The sequence below is a fragment of the Bos mutus genome, chromosome 22 (assembly GCF_027580195.1).
Source record: "Bos mutus isolate GX-2022 chromosome 22, NWIPB_WYAK_1.1, whole genome shotgun sequence".
Lineage (NCBI taxonomy): Eukaryota > Metazoa > Chordata > Mammalia > Artiodactyla > Bovidae > Bos > Bos mutus.
The window spans coordinates 70,911,140-70,932,837 of NC_091638.1; the positions used below are offsets into that span (position 1 = coordinate 70,911,140).

At 55.4% G+C, this 21,698-nt stretch overlaps 1 protein-coding gene across 1 annotated transcript in view; it reads left to right on the forward strand.

The window, feature by feature from the left end:
• Positions 1–21,698, forward strand: part of AHNAK (AHNAK nucleoprotein) — a 100,188-nt gene that overhangs the window by 47,272 nt on the left and 31,218 nt on the right. Inside the window, exon 5 of the mRNA XM_070359603.1 lies at positions 1,553–1,652. Coding sequence (XP_070215704.1) covers positions 1,553–1,652 — 100 coding nt within the window. The remainder of the gene's footprint in view (positions 1–1,552; positions 1,653–21,698) is intronic.

Sequence of the window (21,698 nt, forward strand, 5' to 3'; positions counted from 1 at the left end):
TACAACTTCCCAGCTGTGCGATCATGGGCAACTTACTTGAGATCTCTGTCTCAGTTTTCACGCCACTGGTTGTTAAAGAAACGCAAGTACAGTGAGTCCTCTACGTAGAAACCTCCAAGCTGCGAACTTTCAAAGATGCCAGTGTGCTCGCCGCCTCCTGTTGACGATCCTTCAGCTCTACCATCTCCTACGTCCTCTCCCTCCTCCAGTCAGTAACTCTTCTTGCCTGTTCACTTGATGCCAGCCCCTGTATGCTAGCTATTATCCTGCAGTACTGTACTTTTCAAGGTACTTTACTGTAAGATTAAAACTTTTATTTTTGTGTTTTTTTTTAAATATATTATTTGTGTGAAAAGTATTATAAACCTATTACAGTCCGGTACTATATAGCCATTTGTGTTAGTTGGGTACCTAGGCTAACTTTGTTGGACTTGTGAGTGTGCTCTTGGAAAGGAACTCGTTTGTATGTAGGGGACTTACTGTGTCATTTACCTGAAAGAGCGAATACATGAAAAAAAACAGCCCATGGAAGCTATTGATGTTAACTGTGTTCTCCACACACCGATTTCCATGTTGCTGCAGGACAGGATTCTGACATTGGCCAGGGAATCCTGCACTCATATAGACTTTCTGTCCTGATAGGACCCCTACTTCGAGATGCTGGGACCCCTGCATTGGAGATCTACCACGTAGATTTCAGGGACTCTTCATGGAATCCAGTCCACTGGTTAGCCCTCCTGCCCCATGGTGCCCAGTCAGCGTGGTACAGAGAAAAGATACACACTGGACAGTAACTCACACCTTCCTTTCTACACATTCTTCACTTGACAGCATCTTGTTCCTCAGTGTTGAATTGCACCTTATCTCTTTTCTTTTGCCACTGCCATATCCTTGAGGACAGAGACTGGGTCTGCTGCACTGAGGTCCATGAAATGGCATTGTCCATCCCCATTATTTCAGGGTCACTGGACTTTAACAGAGGATGTCTTTCGGCAGATGCCAGCTCCCTTCTTAAGATCCTGTTATCTCTTCTACAGACAGAGCTTCCAAGCAAGGGATGGGCTGGACTGGGATGCGGTGGGATATAAAAGTGGGCCCCTGGTTTTATTTATGCATTATTATTTTTGAAAAATTTTTATTTACTTTATTATTGTTTTTATTTTTGACTGCGCTGGGTCTTCACTGCTGCATGCGGGCTCTCTCCAGTTGTGGTGAGTGGGGACTGCTCTTCGTTGCGGTGTGTGGGCTTCTCATTGCGGTGGTTTCTCTTGTTTTGGAGCACAGGTTCAAGGGCGTGTGGGCTTCAGCAGGTGTGGTACGTGGGCACAGCAGTTGTGGTGCCTGGGCTTATCTGCCCCATGGCATGTGGGATCTTCCTGGGCCAGGGATCCAACCTGTGTCCCCTGCATTGGCAGGCGGATTCTCAGCCACTGGACCACCAGGGAAGACCTTTTTTTTTTTTTTTTTTTTAAATATAGTACGCATTTGAGAAACATTAACTGGTTGGATGATTTGATGTGCAACTGGTAACAACCCTTGTCCTTGTTGTTAGAACCCACCACAGCCATCAGTCCTGGAACGCAAAGAGCAGAATAAACCCGAGGAAGCCACCAGCCAGGCCCAGGCAGAGTCAGTCTCCACCCCAAACACAGGTGAGAGAAGGTCATGGGGACTGAAAGAACGATGACTTTAATCTTAATAATGATGCCTCCATCCAGACATGAGGCTCATGGGAGCCTCCACAGGTGACCAAGCCTTCCTGGACCAGAAGTCACTCAGCAGAGAGCTGGTTCAGAACACCAGGGACCCCGCCCCTCCCTCTCCAGGACCTAGAAATTCCACAGGCGTCTCAGGGTTTCTTGATACTTAAGTCCTCCTCTTTCACCTTTCAGCTGTTTGAAAAGTCAATGGAAAATGCACTCACTCTGGAGGAATAATTGACTCCTTCCACAGGAGTCTCAGGGTTTCTTGATACCTAGAGCTGTTAACACTCGTGGTATATATGGAATGTTTACACGGTTATAAGACAGTATCTGGGTGTCCCTGGTGGCTCAGACGATAAAGAATCCACCTGCAATGCGGGACACCCAGGTTTGATCCTTGGGTTGGGAAGATACCCTGGAGAAGGAAATGGCAACCCACTCCAGGATTCTTGCCTGGAGAATTTCGCGGACAGAGTAGCCCGGTGGGTTACAGTCCATGGGGTTGTGGAGTTGGCATGACTGAGTGACTAACACACAGGACAGTATCTGTTGAACTTGGAGTTCAGAGTGGAGCAGATACCCGAGACTTAGAACTTCAGGGTTAGAATATACTGGTGGAGATCTACTGGAGTCTAGGAAAAAGGCTTTTGGATCCTGTAAAGGAAATGCCTTCTCCAGAGGGGAGACGCCCACATGAAGGGCGAGATGAGAGGAAGAAGTAACCATGGGAAAAGGAAATCCTGCTTGCAGGGGGCTTAATTTGGGCTGCAGTCAGGTCTTGGGCTTACTGTACTTGAGGTGGTTGCAAACACTTGAAAAATCAGATTTCCAGAAAATCGGGAATGCATTCAAAAGGAACAGCCTAGCTTCTCTTGAAATGGCAAGAAATCTTTGCCCAGTCTGCATCTCACGTTTCACCACCAGCTGGAGCAGATAAGTCACAGCCTATCCCTGGGAAACTGGGGTTTCCTGTCCCTTTGTCCCATGGACAGCCCCCCACCTCCCTCCTCGAATTAGCCTTGCTTCCTGAGGCTAATCCCTCCAGGGGTTCCGTGCTTCCCCTTCCCTCACCTCTTTCAGTCACCCCTACTCTCCCTGGCACCCACCTCTATCCTGGCATCTCCCAATAAATACGCACGCTCCCCTCCCCGCGTGAAGAAACCCTCCCTCAGCCCCTCCCCCCTTACCGTGGTATTGTCCCTGTAGCACCAAGCTGTTTGAAAAGGTCACCTACTTTTCCTATCACCTCTGCCCCTGCCATGGGGCTTCCTCCGTCTCCACCCAGAGCTGTTCTCGCTCATCCTTCATTCTGCCCAGGGTGGTCTCAGGGCACTTGGTGCTGTGCTTTCTCCCTGCTGGAAGCCCCCTCCTGCCTTGGCTTCGTGATTTCTGTCTCTTTTTTGTGAGCTCTTAGGGCTTCCCTGGTGGCTCAGTGGTAAAGAATCTTCCTGCAATGCAGGAAATGTGGATTTCATCCCTGGGTCAGGAAGATCCCCTGGAGGAGGAAACGGCAACCCACTCCAGTATTCTTGCCTGGGAAATCTCATGGACAGAGGAGCCCGGCAGGCTACAGTCCATGGAGTCGCAAAGAGCTGGACATGACTTAGCGATTAAACAACAAAGTTCCCTGGCTAGGGATCGAACCCGGGTCCCAGCAGTGAAAGTCCTGAGTCTTAACCACTGGATGGCCAGGGAATTCTCTAGTGATTTTTCTTCTGCCTGCATGGTTAGGACCACTTCATCCTCCTTTCCCAGGCCCCTTATGGCCTCCTCTTTTCCCATAACCTCACAAATGGCAGAATTTCTTGCCTGAGCTCTTCATTTTTCTTGCTGGGGACTCTCTGGACAACCTCTTGGGGCTGCTGATACTTAAACCTGCTTTCCAGCACTGGACCCAGCTCTGCCTCCCCTCAGAAAGAAAACTCAGACCCCCGTTGAGTTTTTTTTTTGCCTCTGATCAGCTCTGTAACCTTCTGCTTACCACAACAGTCACCCCTGCCACTCCTTAATATCCCCAACATCTTAAACTTTCATTATTTACTGCAATTGTCTCCTAATTGGTTTGCAGTCTTAAACCTTTCCTTCCAAAGAATGGAGTGGGCTTTAAGTAGAGGCCAGTCTAAAATAAAAATCAGATCATGTTTCTCCCCTCCTTAAAATTCTTCAGAGGCTCCTCTTGACTTTCAGGGTGAAATTCATGTCCTTGACTTAGCACCCAAGGCTGCCATGACCTGCTTCCATCTCATCACCCCGCCTTGTACCTTTCATCCCAGCCATACCCAAGCGCTTGCTGGTACCCAGGTTCATGATGCTGGTCCCTGCTCCTATCTTCACAATGCTCCTCCACACTCCTTCTGCTCTCTGTTTATCTGGGCCTTCGAGTCACCACCCCAGACACCCCTGAGCCTCCGGGTCTGGGCTCTGTGCTCCTCCTGTGTGCTCTCCCTTAGTGCCAGGCACCCCTGTTGCAGCTCCAACAGTACTGGGCTTCTGCCAGACTTCACATCCCCTGAGGACCTAGGAAGGTCCCCAGGACAGCATGCCTGGCACGTCAGAGAGATGATGGCAGGAGCTTCTGGCTGGCTTCCCAGCACTCACGTGGCTCTGTACTCCTCTCTTGTTTTCTTGGGAGCAGCTTCTAGCCTCTCAGGGTTTGCATTTTCAGCACAGTATTTTTTTCTGGTATGATGTACCTTGACATTTATTAAGTGTCTCGAGATTTAAAGATGATGGAGACTTGACCCCTTTCCCTAAAGGCTTTGTTATACACCAGATGCATCCATCACATGTATTCATTCAGTGAGTATTTATCAACAGCCAGCATGGAAAGAGGTAGAATTAATGCAGCCAGGCACAGGGATTCATGTAAAGTCTGCGGAGCTTAGAAGAACTTGCTGTGGTTTTTCATCTTCACAGGCTTTGCTTTAAATGACGGGAGAAAGATTACAGTTATCCTTGCCAGGCACTCCTCTATCAGCCAGGTCAGAGGCTTTTCCCTGGTCACAAATGTTTCCTTTGAAACCTGCGTGCATGGACTTTGAAGTCGGGGTTTTGTGTAAACATGACTTCATCAGAAACAAACCTTTCCTGCCCCTGCCATTGGCCTCCTGCTTTCTCTGCATCAGCTTCTCAAGAGAATTCTGCCATGTCCCTTCATAGTTAAACACACAACAGAGCTCGGGGCTGGCTTTCTCACGGCAACGCTGCCGTCCATTCTTGCCATAAAGTCTCTTTTTGTAAATAAACAGAAAATCAGTGTGTCTGATCTGAGAGCCATGGCTGGACTTGGAGATAAGGCTGTGGAGTTCACACCAGTGGGGCTTTTGGATGGAGACATCTGGCCCCATGGTGTTTTAAATGCTTAAGAGGGTTTTGGAAGATGAACTGCTGGAAAGTGCAATCTGTAAATGTCAGCTCCCAAAGTCGCCGTGCTGCATGTCACACTGTCTGGCATTGAGAGCTGGGTAGCCTAGTGGTTAAGAGCTCCACTCTGGAACTCTTGGGCTGCTTGGGTTTGACTCCTTTTTCTGATACTCTAATCTTCTAATGGGGGTGAGTTCTAGTTTCCCCATTTGTGAAACCAGGATGATTTGAGTATTTCCCTTGAGTGGTGGTTGTGAGGATTAAGCCAGTTAGTAGCTGTGCAGGGCTTAGACACAGTAAGTACTCGGTAATGTGAGCTTTTGTATAATTATGCCCTTGTATCAGCTTCTCAGGGGACATTAAGCACCATGACTTTCTCTGGGTCACCAAAGCTGTAACCACGTGTCCCCACCTCTGGTGGCCCACAGCATCTCTGAGCCCATTGTCAATCCTCTTTGCTCACTTTGTATCTCTGACCATCTAATTCCAGTCCTTTCTCTCTCTCTTTTTTTTTTTCCGTCTGCACCACAAGGTTCATAGGATCTTACTTCCCCGACCCGGAATGGAAACTGGCAGTGAGAGCCCTGAGCTCTAACCACTGAACCACCAGGAAATCCCCAGTCATACCTGTTCCGCATTGTTCTCTGTGCCTGGAATGGGCTACTATTGCGTCTCTTCCCCTCCCCCAGTGCTCTCCTTCTTCCTATTCTGAAGCCCTCTTGGTGGATTGGGTACAGGAACCATAGGGAAACTCTAGGATGATTTGATTTTTTTTTTTTTAATTTATAGATCTCTAACGCCTTCTAGAGCCCTTGCCAGTGAGATTGCCATCTTTTTTTTTTTTTTAATTATAAAACATGCATAAGATTTACTGTTTCAACCATCTTTAGGTGTACAGTTCAGTGGCATGAGTGCATTCACATTTGTTGTGCAACCATCTCTGCTGTCTGTCCCCAGAACATTTTCATCTTCCCAAACAGAAGCTCTGTACCTATTAAACAATAACTTCCCCTTTCTTCTCTCCAGTTCCTGGCAACCATGATTCTGTTTTCTGTCTCTATGGATTTAACTGCGTTAGGTTCCTCGTACCAATGGAATCATACGACATTGGTCCTTTGGCGGCTGGCTTACTCCACTTAGCGTAATATCTTTAAGATCTATCCATGTTGTAGCATGGGTCAGGATTTCCTTTCCTCTAAAGGCTGAATTGTATGTAAGGTCACATTTTATTTATCTGTTCATCTGTTAATGGACATTTGAGTTGTTTCCAGTTTTGTTTTGTTTTTTTTGCCACTTCCCACAGCATGTGGGATCTTAGTTCCCTGACCAGGGACGGAACCTGCGCTTGCTGCATTGGAAGCACGGAGTCTTAACCACTGGACTGCGGGGGAAGTCCCTGTTTCCACTTTTTGGCTGTTGTGAATAGCACTGCCATGAACACTGGTGTACAAGTATTAATATGTATAAGTCCCTACTTTCAGTTCTTTTGGGTGTTATACTCAGTGGTGAAATTGCAGGCTCATAATGGTCCATCTTTTATGCACAGTTGACTTTATAAATCAAGATAAGAGCTTGAACACCTGCTGGGAGAATTCTCTTGACCTCCCTTCTCCCCCACCCTCACCCCGCCCCAGGCCCTCTCATGGACTTTATCTCCATCAGTGTCAACTCTACACTCAGATTCTTCCAGCTAAAGCTCTGGTGTCATCCTGGACTTCTCGAATTCTTTTACATGTTTAGACAATGAGCAGTTCCCATTCGGTCCATCTTCTGTATCCAGAATTGAGTCACTTCTCTCCATCCCACCTTTGCTGCCTGGATCCAGGGCCCCACGGCTCTCATCTGGATCAGGACAATGGTTTCCTGACTGTTCTCCCTATTTTGATCTTGGTCCCCCTGTGGTCTGTTTACGAGCACAATTGGTTCAACCTTTTTAAGTCATTATCAGGCTTCCCTGGTGGCTCAGTGGTAAGGAATCCACCTGCTTATGCAAGAGATGTGGGTTCGATCCCTGGGTCAGGAAGATCCCCTGGAGAAGGAAATGGGAACCCACTCCAGTATTCTTGCCTGGAAAATTCTTCATGGACAGAGGAGCTGGGCAGGCTACAGTGGCAAAAAGACAGACAGGATTGAGCGACTAACACTTTTAAGACATCAATCAGGTAATGTTTCCTGTTGACCTTCCAGCCTCTCACTGTCCATCTCACTTGAGGCCAAATATAAGTGGTTGCAAAGGTCTGTAGGTCTCCACTGCTCTTCTGACCCTATTTCTCCTTCCCTCCTCAGCTCAGGTCATGAGTTTCCCCTCACTGTTCTGCCTCTGGGCTTTGGAGTTTTTGGAGAACTAACCTCAAATGTTCTTACCTTAACAAACCCTTCACCACCTGGGAAGCCCCCTTGTAAGCTTCATGGTGTCATGATGTCAGGGACTTTGGTTTCCTGTCATATTCTCAGTGCCTATAACAGTGCCAGGCACATACTAGGTGCTCAGTTTGTATCTGTTCCATGAATGGATGGATGGTGCTGTGAGGTCCCCAATCGAATGGCCCATAGGTGTTCCTAGTCTCTGAGAGATAGGCAGACACATCAAAGTCCCACTGCTATCAGGCTCCAGTCTCATCCTTGTGGTCCAGGGCAGCTTCAGAAGGAAGCAAACCGGGTGGATCACTTTTTGCAACTCTCTTTAGCCTTAGCAATTCTTATAAATGCCCCTGATCGCTGCAAAGATTTATCCTATAGCAAACAGCCCTTCAAAAACCTGTATGATATTCAGGTTCCCCAAACTGGACCCAAGGAGTCTTCGTGTTAGTCCCGCTCAGTCCTGTCTGACTCTTTGCCCTCCAGGCTCCTCTGTCCGTGGAATTTTCCAGGCAAGAATACTGGAATGGCTTGTCATTTTCTTCCCCAGGGGATCTTCTTGACCCAGGGATTGACCAGGTCTCCTGCATTGCAGGCACATTCTTTACTGTCTGAGCTACTGCCGCCTATACAAATCAGCTATTGTTTTTACAACAACCTAAGGGGGAAAAATGGAAACAAAGTCTTGGTCTTAACCACTGAATTACAGCTAAGGGTGTCGTGTTAGTAGTGCCAGGGTGGTGTGTTTCCATTTGTGTGTGAGGTATGCTGGGTACCCAGGGAGCCCCTGAAGTGATGGTCTTTAACTCTCAGTTGTTTAAACTGGGGTCACTGGTTCGTGGATGTCTTCTTGCAAATTGATGATAATTTCTTCCCCTGTAAGTGTGTCTGAATGAGACATATTCAGACTGCACAGCTAATAACCGTGAGCTACAGTGCAGACTGAAATACAATATAGGAGAGAAATCTCCCAGGTTCCAGGCCACAATTTCACATGGGTCTGAGTCAGCCTGGGGCAACGGGGTATGAAGCAGAGAAAAGAACATGGTCTCAGAGTCAGGAGACTGGAGTTGCAATCAATCTTGGCTTCTGAACTAATCGTGTGAACCTGGGTTTGTTGGCCCACCCCTTTCTGGGTTTCATTCTTCCTTGATAAAATGAACCAGAGAATCTCTAAGTTCTCTTCCAAGGCATACTCCTCTTTTGTGAGGAATGTTGGGCAGAAATGCTCATTTGGACACCAGGAAGTGTACACTGTTGGCACCAAGCCCTGAGTACTGGCCATGAGGACAATAGTGACATTTACTGAGGTGTCCATTCAAGGCTCATCTTCTCTGAGTGGCCTTTGCTGGGACTGTACCTAGAAATCACACCTCCATTTCTATCCTGTTTACCCTGGTTGATTTTTCTTCATATTCGTCTTCTGCAGTTTTGAGGAAATCTGACCTTTATTAAAGGTATTTCTTATTACCTATCTTCTACTTCTAAAAGTAAACTCTATAAAGAGGGTTTTCTTTTGTTGTTGTTGTTTTCTCTCAAGACTGTGCCCCAGTGCCTTGGAACAGTATCTGTCTCTTAGTGGGTACCTAATCAACATTTTCTGAATGATTTGGGCACCTCCTTTGCTTTGGGTACTGTGCAAAGTGCTTTATATTTTAATCAATAAGTGCATGAAGTAAGTATTATTATTCGCCTTGTGTATTGCCTGAGAAAATTGAGGCATCGCAAAAATCAGATAACTTGCCTGTAAGTATCAGAGCTGAAACTTGAACCCAGGTAATTGTACACCTTGCTGGATTCATCCTTGGCCTTGGCACCTCTCAGCCAAGAGGGCTGTAGTGCCAAGTGCATCAGGTTGTACTGTGTCTCTGTTTTTTTCCCGCATTCTTTTCTGCAGCTCCGTGTATGGGGATGGAGAAATTAACCTCTCATTTATTGAAAAGACTATCCTTTCCCCATTGTATATTCTTGGCTCCCTTGTTGTAAGTTAATGAACTATAAAAGGATGGTTTTGTTTCTGGGCTCTCTATTCTGTTTCATTGATCTATGTGTCTGTTTTGACTATTACAGCTTTGTAATATAGTTTAAAATCAGGACATGGGATGCCTCTACCTTTGTTCTTCTTTCTCAGGATGGCTTTGGCTATTTGGAGACTTTGGGGATTTTTTTTTTTTTCATCTGTGAAAAATGCGTTTGGAATTTTGGTAGGGATTGGATTGAATCTGAGGAGTGCTTTGGGTAATACTGACAGAAATCAAACTCTCAGAGTCGTCCTTGACTATCTTTGCCTACTCTGACTGTGCAGAGAACTCACTGTGCAGAATTATACAACTGAGTGGTTTGTTAGCTCTCCTCTGGTTCCAGCAACCTCCTTGTTTTAAAGCTGAAGAAATAGGGACCTGAAACAGCTGAGTGCCTCTTAACTCCCATGTTATCTTGATCTATGGAATGACTGATTCGTGAACTTTCAGCAGTCTGGGTGGTAAACCAGAAGTCCCTTGGCAGTCACGTGGGAGCCTGCACAGTGCTGGGGGCCTACCCCATCCTGCTACTATCACCATCTGCTGGCCCCGGGCCCTGACCTCCCATCCTCCTACTGTCACCATCTGCTGGCCCCGGGCCCTGACCCCCCATCCTGGTACTGTCACCATCTGCTGGCCCCGGGCCCTGACCTCCCCATCCTGGTACTGTCACCATCTGCTGGCCCCGGGCCCTGACCCCCCATCCTGGTACTGTCACCATCTGCTGGCCCCGGGCCCTGACCTCCCATCCTGGTACTGTCACCATCTGCTGGCCCCGGGCCCTGACCTCCCATCCTGGTACTGTCACCATCTGCTGGCCCCGGCCCTGACCCCCATCCTGGTGCTGTCACCATCTGCTGGCCCTGCTGGCCCTGACCTCCCATCCTGGTACTGTCACCATCTGCTGGCCCCTCCTGGCCCTGACCTCCCATCCTGGTACTGTCACCATCTGCTGGCCCGGGCCCTGACCTCCCATCCTGGTACTGTCACCATCTGCTGGCCCCGGGCCCTGACCCCATCCTGGTACTGTCACCATCTGCTGGCCCCGGGCCCTGACCCCCCATCCTGGTACTGTCACCATCTGCTGGCCCCGGGCCCTGACCCCCCATCCTGGTACTGTCACCATCTGCTGGCCCCGGGCCCCCATCCTGGTGCTGTCCCCATCCTGGTACTGTCACCATCTGCTGGCTGGGCCCCGGGCCTGACCTGGTGCTGTCCCATCCTGGTACTGTCACCATCTGCTGGCCCCGGGCCCTGACCCCCATCCTGGTGCTGTCACCATCTGCTGGCCCCGGCCCTGACCTCCCCATCCTGGTACTGTCACCATCTGCTGGCCCCGGCCCCTCCATCCTGGTACTGTCACCATCTGACCCGGCCCTGACCCCCATCCTGGTACTGTCACCATCTGCTGGCCCCGGCCCTGACCTCCCATCCTGGTACTGTCACCTTCTGCTGGCCCCGGCCCTGACCTCCCATCCTGGTACTGTCACCATCTGCTGGCCCCGGGCCCTGACCCCCCATCCTGGTGCTGTCACCATCTGCTGGCCCCCTGGCCCTGACCTCCCATCCTGGTGCTGTCACCATCTGCTGGCCCCGGCCCTGACCCCATCCTGGTGCTGTCACCATCTGCTGGCCCCGGCCCTGACCTCCCATCCTGGTACTGTCACCATCTGCTGGCACCATCCGCTGGCCCCGGCCCTGACCCCCATCCTGGTACTGTCACCATCTGCTGGCCCCGGGCCCTGACCTCCCATCCTGGTACTGTCACCATCTGCTGGCCCCGGCCCTGACCTCCCCATCCTGGTGCTGTCACCATCTGCTGGCCCCGGCCCTGACCTCCATCCTGGTGCTGTCACCATCTGCTGGCCCCGGCCCTGACCCCCATCCTGGTGCTGTCACCATCTGCTGGCCCCGGGCCCTGACCTCCCATCCTGGTGCTGTCACCATCTGCTGGCCCCTGGCCCCTGACCCCCCATCCTGGTGCTGTCACCACCTGCTGGCCCCGGGCCCCGGTACTGTCACCATCTGTCCCTGACCTCCCTGACCCTCCCATCCTGGTGCTGTCACCATCTGCTGGCCCATCTGCTGGCCCTGACCCCCATCCTGGTGCTGTCACCATCTGCTGGCCCCGGGCCCTGACCCCCATCCTGGTGCTGTCACCATCTGCTGGCCCCGGGCCCTGACCTCCCATCCTGGTGCTGTCACCATCTGCTGGCCCCGGCCCTGACCCCCATCCTGGTACTGTCACCATCCTGGTACTGTCACCATCTGCTGGCCCCGGGCCCTGACCCCCCATCCTGGTACTGTCACCATCTGCTGGCCCCGGGCCTGACCTCCCATCCTGGTGCTGTCACTGTCACCATCTGCTGGCCCTGGGCCCTGACCTCCCCATCCTGGTGCTGTCACCATCTGCTGGCCCGGGCCCTGACCTCCCCATCCTGGTGCTGTCACCATCTGCTGGCCCCGGCCCTGACCTCCCATCCTGGTGCTGTCACCATCCGCTGGCCCCGGCCCTGACCCCCATCCTGGTGCTGTCACCATCCTGGTGACCTGTCACCATCCGCTGGCCCCGGGCCCTGACCCCCATCCTGGTACTGTCACCATCCTGCTGGCCCCGGGCCCTGACCCCCCATCCTGGTCTGCTGTCACCATCCTGCTGGCCCTGGCCCCGGGCCCTGACCTCCCATCCTGGTGCTGTCACCATCTGCTGGCCCCGGGCCCTGACCTCCCATCCTGGTGCTGTCACCATCTGCTGGCCCCGGGCCCTGACCTCCCATCCTGGTACTGTCACCATCTGCTGGCCCCGGGCCCTGACCTCCCATCCTGGTGCTGTCACCATCCGCTGGCCCCGGCCCTGACCTCCTGGTACTGTCACCCATCCTGGTGGCTGTCACCATCCTGGTGCTGGCACCATCCGCTGGCCCTGACTGACCCCATCCTGGTACTGTCACCATCCGCTGGCCCCGGCCCTGACCTCCCATCCTGGTGCTGTCACCATCTGCTGGCCCCCCATCCTGGCCCTGACCTCCCCCATCCTGGTGCTGTCACCATCCGCTGGCCCCGGGCCCTGACCTCCCATCCTGGTACTGTCACCATCTGCTGGCCCCGGGCCCTGACCTCCCATCCTGGTACTGTCACCATCTGCTGGCCCCGGGCCCTGACCCCCCATCCTGGTGCTGTCACCATCCTGCTGGCCCACCATCCGGCCTGACCTCCCATCCTGGTGCTGTCACCATCCTGGTGGGTACTGTCACCATCCCATCCTGGTGCTGTCACCATCTGCTGGCCCCGGACCCTGACCTCCCATCCTGGTGCTGTCACCATCCGCTGGCCCCGGCCCTGGCCCCTGACCTCCCATCCTGGTGCTGTCACCATCTGCTGGCCATCTGCTGGCCCTGGCCTGACCTCCCATCCTGGTGCTGTCACCATCTGCTGGCCCTGGCTGTGACCCCATCCTGGTACTCTGCTGGCCCCGCTGGCCCTGACCTGACCTCCCATCCTGGTGCTGTCACCATCTGCTGGCCCGGCCCCTGACCCCCATCCTGGTACTGCCCTGACCTCCCATCCTGGTGCTGTCACCATCTGCTGGCCCGGGCCCTGACCTCCCATCCTGGTGTCACTGTCACCATCCCCCATCCTGGCCCGGCCCCCGACCTCCCATCCTGGTGCTGTCACCATCCGCTGGCCCCGGGCCCTGACCCCCCATCCTGGTGCTGTCACCATCCGCTGGCCCCGGGCCCTGACCTCCCATCCTGGTGCTGTCACCATCCGCTGGCCCCGGGCCCTGACCCCCCATCCTGGTGCTGTCACCATCTGCTGCCCCGGGCCCTGACCCCCATCCTGGTGCTGTCACCATCTGCCCCCGGGCCCTGACCTCCCATCCTGGTGCTGTCACCATCTGCTGGCCCCCGGCCCTGACCCCCATCCTGGTGCTGTCACCATCTGCTGGCCCAGGCCCTGACCTCCCATCCTGGTGCTGTCACCATCTGCTGGCCCCTGGGCCCCATCCTGACCTCCCATCCTGGTACTGACCTCATCCTGGTGCTGTCATCCGCTGGCCCCGGCCCTGACCTCCCATCCTGGTGCTGTCACCATCTGCTGGCCCCGGCCCTGACCCCATCCTGGTGCTGTCACCATCCTGGCCCTGGCCCTGACCCCATCCTGGTGCTGTCACCATCTGCTGGCCCCGGCCCTGACCCCATCCTGGTGCTGTCACCATCTGCTGGCCCCGGGCCCTGACCCCCATCCTGGTACTGTCACCATCCGCTGGCCCCGGGCCCTGACCCCCATCCTGGTGCTGTCACCATCCGCTGGCCCCGGGCCCTGACCTCCCATCCTGGTGCTGTCACCATCTGCTGGCCCCGGGCCCTGACCCCCCATCCTGGTGCTGTCACCATCCGCTGGCCCCGGGCCCTGACCTCCCATCCTGGTGCTGTCACCATCTGCTGGCCCCGGGCCCTGACCCCCCATCCTGGTGCTGTCACCATCCGCTGGCCCCGGGCCCTGACCCCCATCCTGGTGGCCCCGGGCTGTCACCTGGTGCTCCATCTGCTGGCCCTGGGCCTGACCTCCCATCCTGGTGCTGTCACCATCCGCTGGCCCCGGCCCTGACCTCCCCCTGATCCTGGTACTGTCACCATCCGCTGGCCCCGGCCCTGACCCCCCATCCTGGTACTGTCACCATCCGCTGGCCCCGGGCCCTGACCCCCCATCCTGGTGCTGTCACCATCTGCTGGCCCCGGGCCCTGACCCCCATCCTGGTGCTGTCACCATCCGCTGGCCCCGGGCCCTGACCCCCCATCCTGGTGCTGTCACCATCCGCTGGCCCCGGGCCCTGACCCCCCATCCTGGTGCTGTCACCATCCGCTGGCCCCGGGCCCTGACCCCCATCCTGGTGCTGTCACCATCCGCTGGCCCCGGCCCTGACCCCCCTGACCCCATCCTGGTGCTGTCACCATCCGCTGGCCCCGGCCCTGACCTCCCATCCTGGTGCTGTCACCATCCGCTGGCACCATCCTGGTGCTGGCCCCGGGCCTGACCCCCCCATCCTGGTGCTGTCACCATCTGCTGGCCCTGGGCCCTGACCCTCCCCATCCTGGTGCTGTCACCATCCGCTGGCCCCGGCCCTGACCCCCATCCTGGTGCTGTCACCATCCGCTGGCCCTGGCCTGACCCCCATCCTGGTGACCCCACCATCCTGGCCCCGGCTGTCACCATCCTGGTGCTGGCCCCGGCCCTGACCCCCCATCCTGGTACTGTCACCATCCGCTGGCCCTGTCACGGGCCCTGACCCCCCCCATCCTGGTGCTGTCACCATCCGCTGGCCCCGGGCCCTGACCCCCATCCTGGTGCTGTCACCATCCGCTGGCCCGGGCCTGACCCCCATCCTGGTGCTGTCACCATCCGCTGGCCCTGGCCCTGACCCCCATCCTGGTGCTGTCACCATCCGGGCCCCGGGCCCTGACACCATCCTGGTACTGTCACCATCCGCTGGCCCCCCCCATCCTGGTGCTGTCACCATCCGCTGGCCCCGGCCCTGACCCCCATCCTGGTGCTGTCACCATCCGCTGGCCCCGGGCCTGACCCCCCCATCCTGGTGCTGTCACCATCCGCTGGCCCCGGCCCTGACCTCCCATCCTGGTGCTGTCACCATCCGCTGGCCCCGGCCCTGACCCCATCCTGGTGCTGTCACCATCCGCTGGCCCCGGGCTGACCCCATCCTGGTACTGTCACCATCCTGACCTCCCATCCTGGTGCTGTCATCCTGGCTGGCCCCTGGTGCTGGCCCTGACCCCCCATCCTGGTGCTGTCACCATCCGCTGGCCCGGGCCCTGACCTCCCATCCTGGTGCTGTCACCATCCGCTGGCCCCGGCCCTGACCTGGTCCCCATCCTGGTACTGTCACCATCCGCTGGCCCTGGCCCTGACCCCCATCCTGGTGCTGTCACCATCCGCTGGCCCCGGGCCCTGACCCCCATCCTGGTGCTGTCACCATCCGGTGCTGGCCCCGGCCCTGACCCTGTCCCATCCTGGTGCTGTCACCATCCGCTGGCCCGGGCCCTGACCCCCATCCTGGTGCTGTCACCATCCGGCTGGCCCGGGCCTGACCCCCATCCTGGTGCTGTCACCATCCGCTGGCCCCTGGCCCCTGACCCCCATCCTGGTGCTGTCACCATCCGCTGGCCCCGGGCCTGACCCCCATCCTGGTGCTGTCACCATCCGCTGGCCCCGGGCCTGACCTCCCATCCTGGTGCTGTCACCATCCGCTGGCCCCTGGCCCCATCCTGGTGCTGTCCCATCCTGGTGCTGTCACCATCCGCTGGCCCCGGCCTGACCCCCATCCTGGTGCTGTCACCATCCTGGCCCCGGGCCCTGACCCCATCCTGGTGCTGTCACCATCCGCTGGCCCCGGCCTGACCCCCATCCTGGTGCTGTCACCATCTGCTGGCCCCGGCCCTGACCCCCCATCCTGGTGCTGTCACCATCCGCTGGCCCGGGCCTGACCCCCCCATCCTGGTGCTGTCACCATCCGCTGGCCCCGGGCCCTGACCCCCATCCTGGTGCTGTCACCATCTGCTGGCCCCGGCCCTGACCCCCATCCTGGTGCTGTCACCATCCTGCTGGCCCATCTGGGCCCTGACCCCCCATCCTGGTGCTGTCACCATCCGCTGGCCCGGGCCCTGACCCCCATCCTGGTGCTGTCACCATCCGCTGGCCCCGGGGCCCTGACCCCCATCCTGGTGCTGTCACCATCCTGGTGCTGGCCCGGGCCCCCCCCTGACCCCATCCCTGGTCCGCTGTCACCCCCATCCTGGTGGTCCCATCCGCTGGCCCGGACCCCCCCATCCTGGTGCTGTCACCATCTGCTGGCCCGGGCCCTGACCCCCATCCTGGTGCTGTCACCATCCGCTGGCCCCGGGCCCTGACCCCCATCCTGGTGCTGTCACCATCCGCTGGCCCCGGCCCTGACCTCCCATCCTGGTGCTGTCACTCTGTGGCTGTCACCATCCTGGTGCTGCTGGCCACCATCCGCCCCACCCCCCCCATCCTGGTGCTGTCACCATCCGCTGGCCCGGGCCCTGACCCCCATCCTGGTGCTGTCACCATCCGCTGGCCCGGCCCTGACCCCCCATCCTGGTGCTGTCACCATCCGCTGGCCCCGGGCCCTGACCTCCCATCCTGGTGCTGTCACCATCCGCTGGCCCTGGCCCCCATCCTGGTGCTGTCACCATCCGCTGGCCCTGACCCCATCCTGGCCCTGACCTCCCATCCTGGTGCTGTCACCATCTGCTGGCCCCCCCGGCCCTGACCTCCCATCCTGGTGCTGTCACCATCCGCTGGCCCCGGCCCTGACCCCCCATCCTGGTGCTGTCACCATCCGCTGGCCCGGGCCCTGACCTCCCATCCTGGTGCTGTCACCATCTGCTGGCCCCTGGGCCCTGACCTCCCATCCTGGTGCTGTCACCATCTGCTGGCCCCCATGGCCCTGACCCCCATCCTGGTGCTGTCACCATCCGCTGGCCCGGGCCCTGACCCCCATCCTGGTGCTGTCACCATCCGCTGGCCCCGGGCCTGACCCCCATCCTGGTGCTGTCACCATCTGCTGGCCCGGGCCCTGACCCCCATCCTGGTGCTGTCACCATCCGCTGGCCCGGGCCCTGACCCCCATCCTGGTGCTGTCACCATCCGCTGGCCCCGGGCCCCTGACCCCCCATCCTGGTGCTGTCACCATCCGCTGGCCCCGGCCCTGACCCCCATCCTGGTGCTGTCACCATCCGCTGGCCCGGGCCCTGACCCCCATCCTGGTGCTGTCACCATCCGCTGGCCCGGGCCCTGACCCCCATCCTGGTGCTGTCACCATCCGCTGGCCCCGGGCCTGACCTCCCATCCTGGTGCTGTCACCATCCGCTGGCCCCGGCCCTGACCCCCATCCTGGTGCTGTCACCATCTGCTGGCCCGGGCCCTGACCCCCATCCTGGTGCTGTCACCATCTGCTGGCCCGGCCCTGACCCCCATCCTGGTGCTGTCACCATCTGCTGGCCCCGGCCCTGACCTCCCATCCTGGTGCTGTCACCATCTGCTGGCCCCCATCCTGGGCCCTGACCCCCATCCTGGTGCTGTCACCATCTGCTGGGCCCGGGCCCTGACCCCCATCCTGGTGCTGTCACCATCCGCTGGCCCGGGCCCTGACCTCCCATCCTGGTGCTGTCACCATCCGCTGGCCCCGGCCCTGCTCCTGGCCCCATCCGGGCCTGACCCTGACCCCCATCCTGGTGCTGTCACCATCCGCTGGCCCCGGCCCTGACCTCCCATCCTGGTACTGTCACCATCTCCTGCTGGCCCCAGGCCCTGACCCCCCTGGTGCTCCTGGTACTGTCACCATCTGCTGGCCCATCCCCTGACCCCCCCATCCTGGTACTGTCACCATCTGCTGGCCCCGGGCCCTGACCCCCCATCCTGGTGCTGTCACCATCTGCTGGCCCCGGGCCCTGACCTCCCATCCTGGTGCTGTCACCATCCGCTGGCCCCGGGCCCTGACCTCCCATCCTGGTGCTGTCACCATCTGCTGGCCCCGGGCCCTGACCTCCCATCCTGGTACTGTCACCATCTGCTGGCCCCGGGCCCTTCCTGGTACTGTCATCCTGGCCTGACCCCCCCATCCTGGTGCTGTCACCATCTGCTGGCCCCGGCCCTGACCTCCCATCCTGGTGCTGTCACCATCTGCCCCGGGACCTCCCATCCTGGCACTGTCAGATCTGCTGGACTAGATGCTGGACTGTGCACTAGATGCTGGACTGGACCCTGAGATGCCATTAGATGCTGTGAGTTCAGATGCTGGACTAGATGCTGGCTGAGGGCCCTGCCTCTGGTCAGGCCACTCCGAAGACAGTGCTTCTTGATGTGAAAACCACATCTGTCAAAATATCATCTTCTTGGTGTTCAGACACACCAGTAGGATGGGTTTCAGGAGCATTCTGTGGGCATTTTTGTGTCTTCCTGCTCCTGACAATTTGTCCCCAACTTTTCCTTTCTAGGTCTCTTAGGGGTTAAATGCTACCAGGAAGAAGTGGGGCAGTTTCTCCCCCCTTATGCTGCAAGTTAAGAATGAGGAATATTTTATGTTCATGAATAGGCTATTGCCTATTGGTGTTCTGATCACAGATAAAATGTCCTTGTTCCTGTTTGTTACACATGGAATCACAGCGAACAGTACAAGACTGACTCTAATTAAATACTTGAGTGATGTGGTCTCTACAATACCAGGTGTAGAAATTCAGGGAAAAGAGTATTGGAAAGGATGGGATGATCAGGTAATAATACAAATGAAATAAGAACCAATGCTTATCAAGTGCTTTCTATGTGTCAGGCACAGTAAAAAGCTTTATGTGTCTTAACTCACTTAATCCTCATAATAACCTTGCAAACTCCATACATCCCCATTTTGCAGTGGAGGAAACTGAGGCCAAGAAAGATGAAGTAATTTGTTTAAAGTCATCTGGAACTGGAAGGGCAAAGCCAGGGTTTGAATGCAGACAGCCTGAGTCCAGGGTCTTTTCTCTTAAATTCTGCACCTGACGGCTGTGATGAAAGTTTTGTGAAGAAGATCAGACTTGAACTGGACCTTGAAGAAGGAGAGGGCCAACAGTGTGGGAACAAATCTGAGAGATGGAGTGGGCATGGCAGATCCCAACCAGAGAGAAGGGACTGGCCTCATTTGGCAGAATGCACATGTTAGGAAATAGTGGGGGAGATGATGGGACTGTAGGGTGGGGACATATTATAAAAGGTCTTAGCATCGAGACAGAGCGTTTAGACTTGATCTGGAAGGACCTTGTCTTTGAAGAGTGTTGAAGGGTGACTTGCTAGAAGCAGACGTTTTGGGAGGCTTTTGGGTGGCGGTGGTAGGTCAGAGGGTAGGAGGTGTGCAGGCAGTAACGAGGCACTGGAGGGTTGAGCCTGGAATGCTGGTCTCCGCTGAGCCAGCTCGGGAGGGAAGATGGATGTGGAGTGGGGAGTATGAGGGACAGCCTGGCAGAGCTCTCACCACCTGTGATCTCCATGATACAGCTACCTGCAGGTCAAGCTGGGGCTCCACACCCCAAAGTAGCACACACCCGGCCTGGAGTGGAGGGGCTGTCCCACCACCAATGAGTGTCTGAGCCACCCTGCATCTGCCTGCCCTGCTCCACCCTCAGAGTGCAAAAGGGCTTGCTTTCTCTCTGCCCTTCAAGTCCACACACCTTCTTCCTGTGGCCACCCCAACCCAGGACCCCATGGAGAGGGAATTCTGGGAATTCCACGTATAGGGTTGGCCAAAAAGTTCATTCAGGTTTTCCATTACATCTTACAGAAGCACGCAAACAAACGTTTTGGCCAACCCAATACCTAGTGGATTTCCTTCATTCTTCTCTTTTCCGCCTGAGCAATTTGATTGGAAAGGCTTTCACAGATGCAGCGTAAACTCTCTTAACAAATCAGTTGTAGCCAAACATCATAGCTGAGGATCTCTTGCCATCCCTGCAAGTTCTTAATACATCTCACCTAATCTCTGAACCTCCCAAAGTTTCTCTCTGTCCCTTGCACAGGGGCATGTGATTTTCTACAGCTGCATCTTCTGTACTAGTTTGGTTGGGCCTCTAGGGCAAAGCACTGTCAACCACCTGGCTGAACATCAGGCATTTGTTTTTGCACAGTTTGGAGACTAGAAGTCCAAGATAGAAATGTGGCAGGGAAGGTTTCTTGAGACCCCTCTTCTTGGCTTATAAATCATGGTCTTCTGTCTCCTCATGGTTGTTTCACTTGTAACTGTGTCTTTATTTCCTCTTGTTATAAGGACACTGGTTGTATTGTGTTAGGGGTCACCTTAATGACCTTATTTTAACTTAATTACATCCTTAAAGTAGTCATGTATGGATGTGAGAATTGGACCATAAAGAAGGCTGAGTGCCGAAAAATTGATGCTTTCAAACTGGTGCTGGAGAAGACTCTTGAGAGTCCCTTGGACATCAAGGAGATCAAACCAGTCCATCCTAAAGGAAATCAACCCTGAATGTTCATTGGAAGGGCTGATGCTGAAGCTGAAACCCCAATACTTTGGCCACCTGATATGAAGAGCCAACTCTCTGGAAAAGACCCTGATGCTGGGAAAAATTAAGGGCAGGAGGAGAAGGGGGCGACAGAGGATGAGATGGTTGGATGGCATCACAGACTCCATGGACATGAGTTTGAGCAAACTCTGGGAGATAGTGAAGGACAGGGAAGCCTGGCAGTGCTGCAGTCCATGGGGTTGTAAAGAGCCAGACATGACTTATCAACTGAACAACAACTTCTTTAAAGACCATCTTCAGGGAATTTCCAGGCTGTCCAGTGGTGAAGACTTTGCACTTTCACTGCAGGGGGCCCAGGTTCAATCCCTGGTCGGGGAACTAAGAGCCTGAAAGACGTGGCGAGGCCAAAACAAAGCACCCACTTCAAATACAGTCACATTCTGAGGTACTGGAGGTACTTCTACATATGGATTTGCAGGGCAGGAGACACAATTCAGCCCGTAACACTTTCCTGCTCATCCAAGTTACCTCGGAGTGAAAGGTCACCCAGCAACTACCCAGGCTGTGCAGTTTTTGTGTCTGGTTCCTCAAGGCAGGCAGCCTCTGGGCTTTCCTGTGAAGGTCCAGGGTGTTTCACTGATGTGCAGTTTCCTAGGCTGGGTTGTCCTCCTCCAGGCGAGGAGCATTCCTCCATGCACACATTCCAACTTGGTCAGATCAGAAAGCATCAAATCCAGGAGGGATTTTTTTTTAACTGAGTGCAGAATTCCTAGCATATCAGAGAGCTCAGGAAGGAAGGCCCTGCTTGAGGACAGAGGTCAAAACGTCGGAGTTCAGAGCCTCTGAGAAAGGGTTAGGCCTAATCCTGTTTGCCTGATTAGCCTCTGAATGAATGCAATGATTTAATGCAGGGGTCCCCAGCCTCCGGAATCTAATGCCTGATGATCTGAGGTGGAACTGATGTAGTAATAATAGAAATAAAGTGCACAATACATGTAATGCACTTGAATCATCCCGAAACCATCTTCCACTCCCACCCGTCCATGGAAAAATTGTCTTGCACGAAACCAGTCCCTGACGCCAAAAGGGTTGGAGATGCTGATTTAATGTAACCCTTGAGCTTTATTTTCTTCCACTCTTAGAGTATCAGTCACTAGGGGATCTGGAAAGGAGCAAAGAGACAAGATTGGCAAAGGAGAGGATTC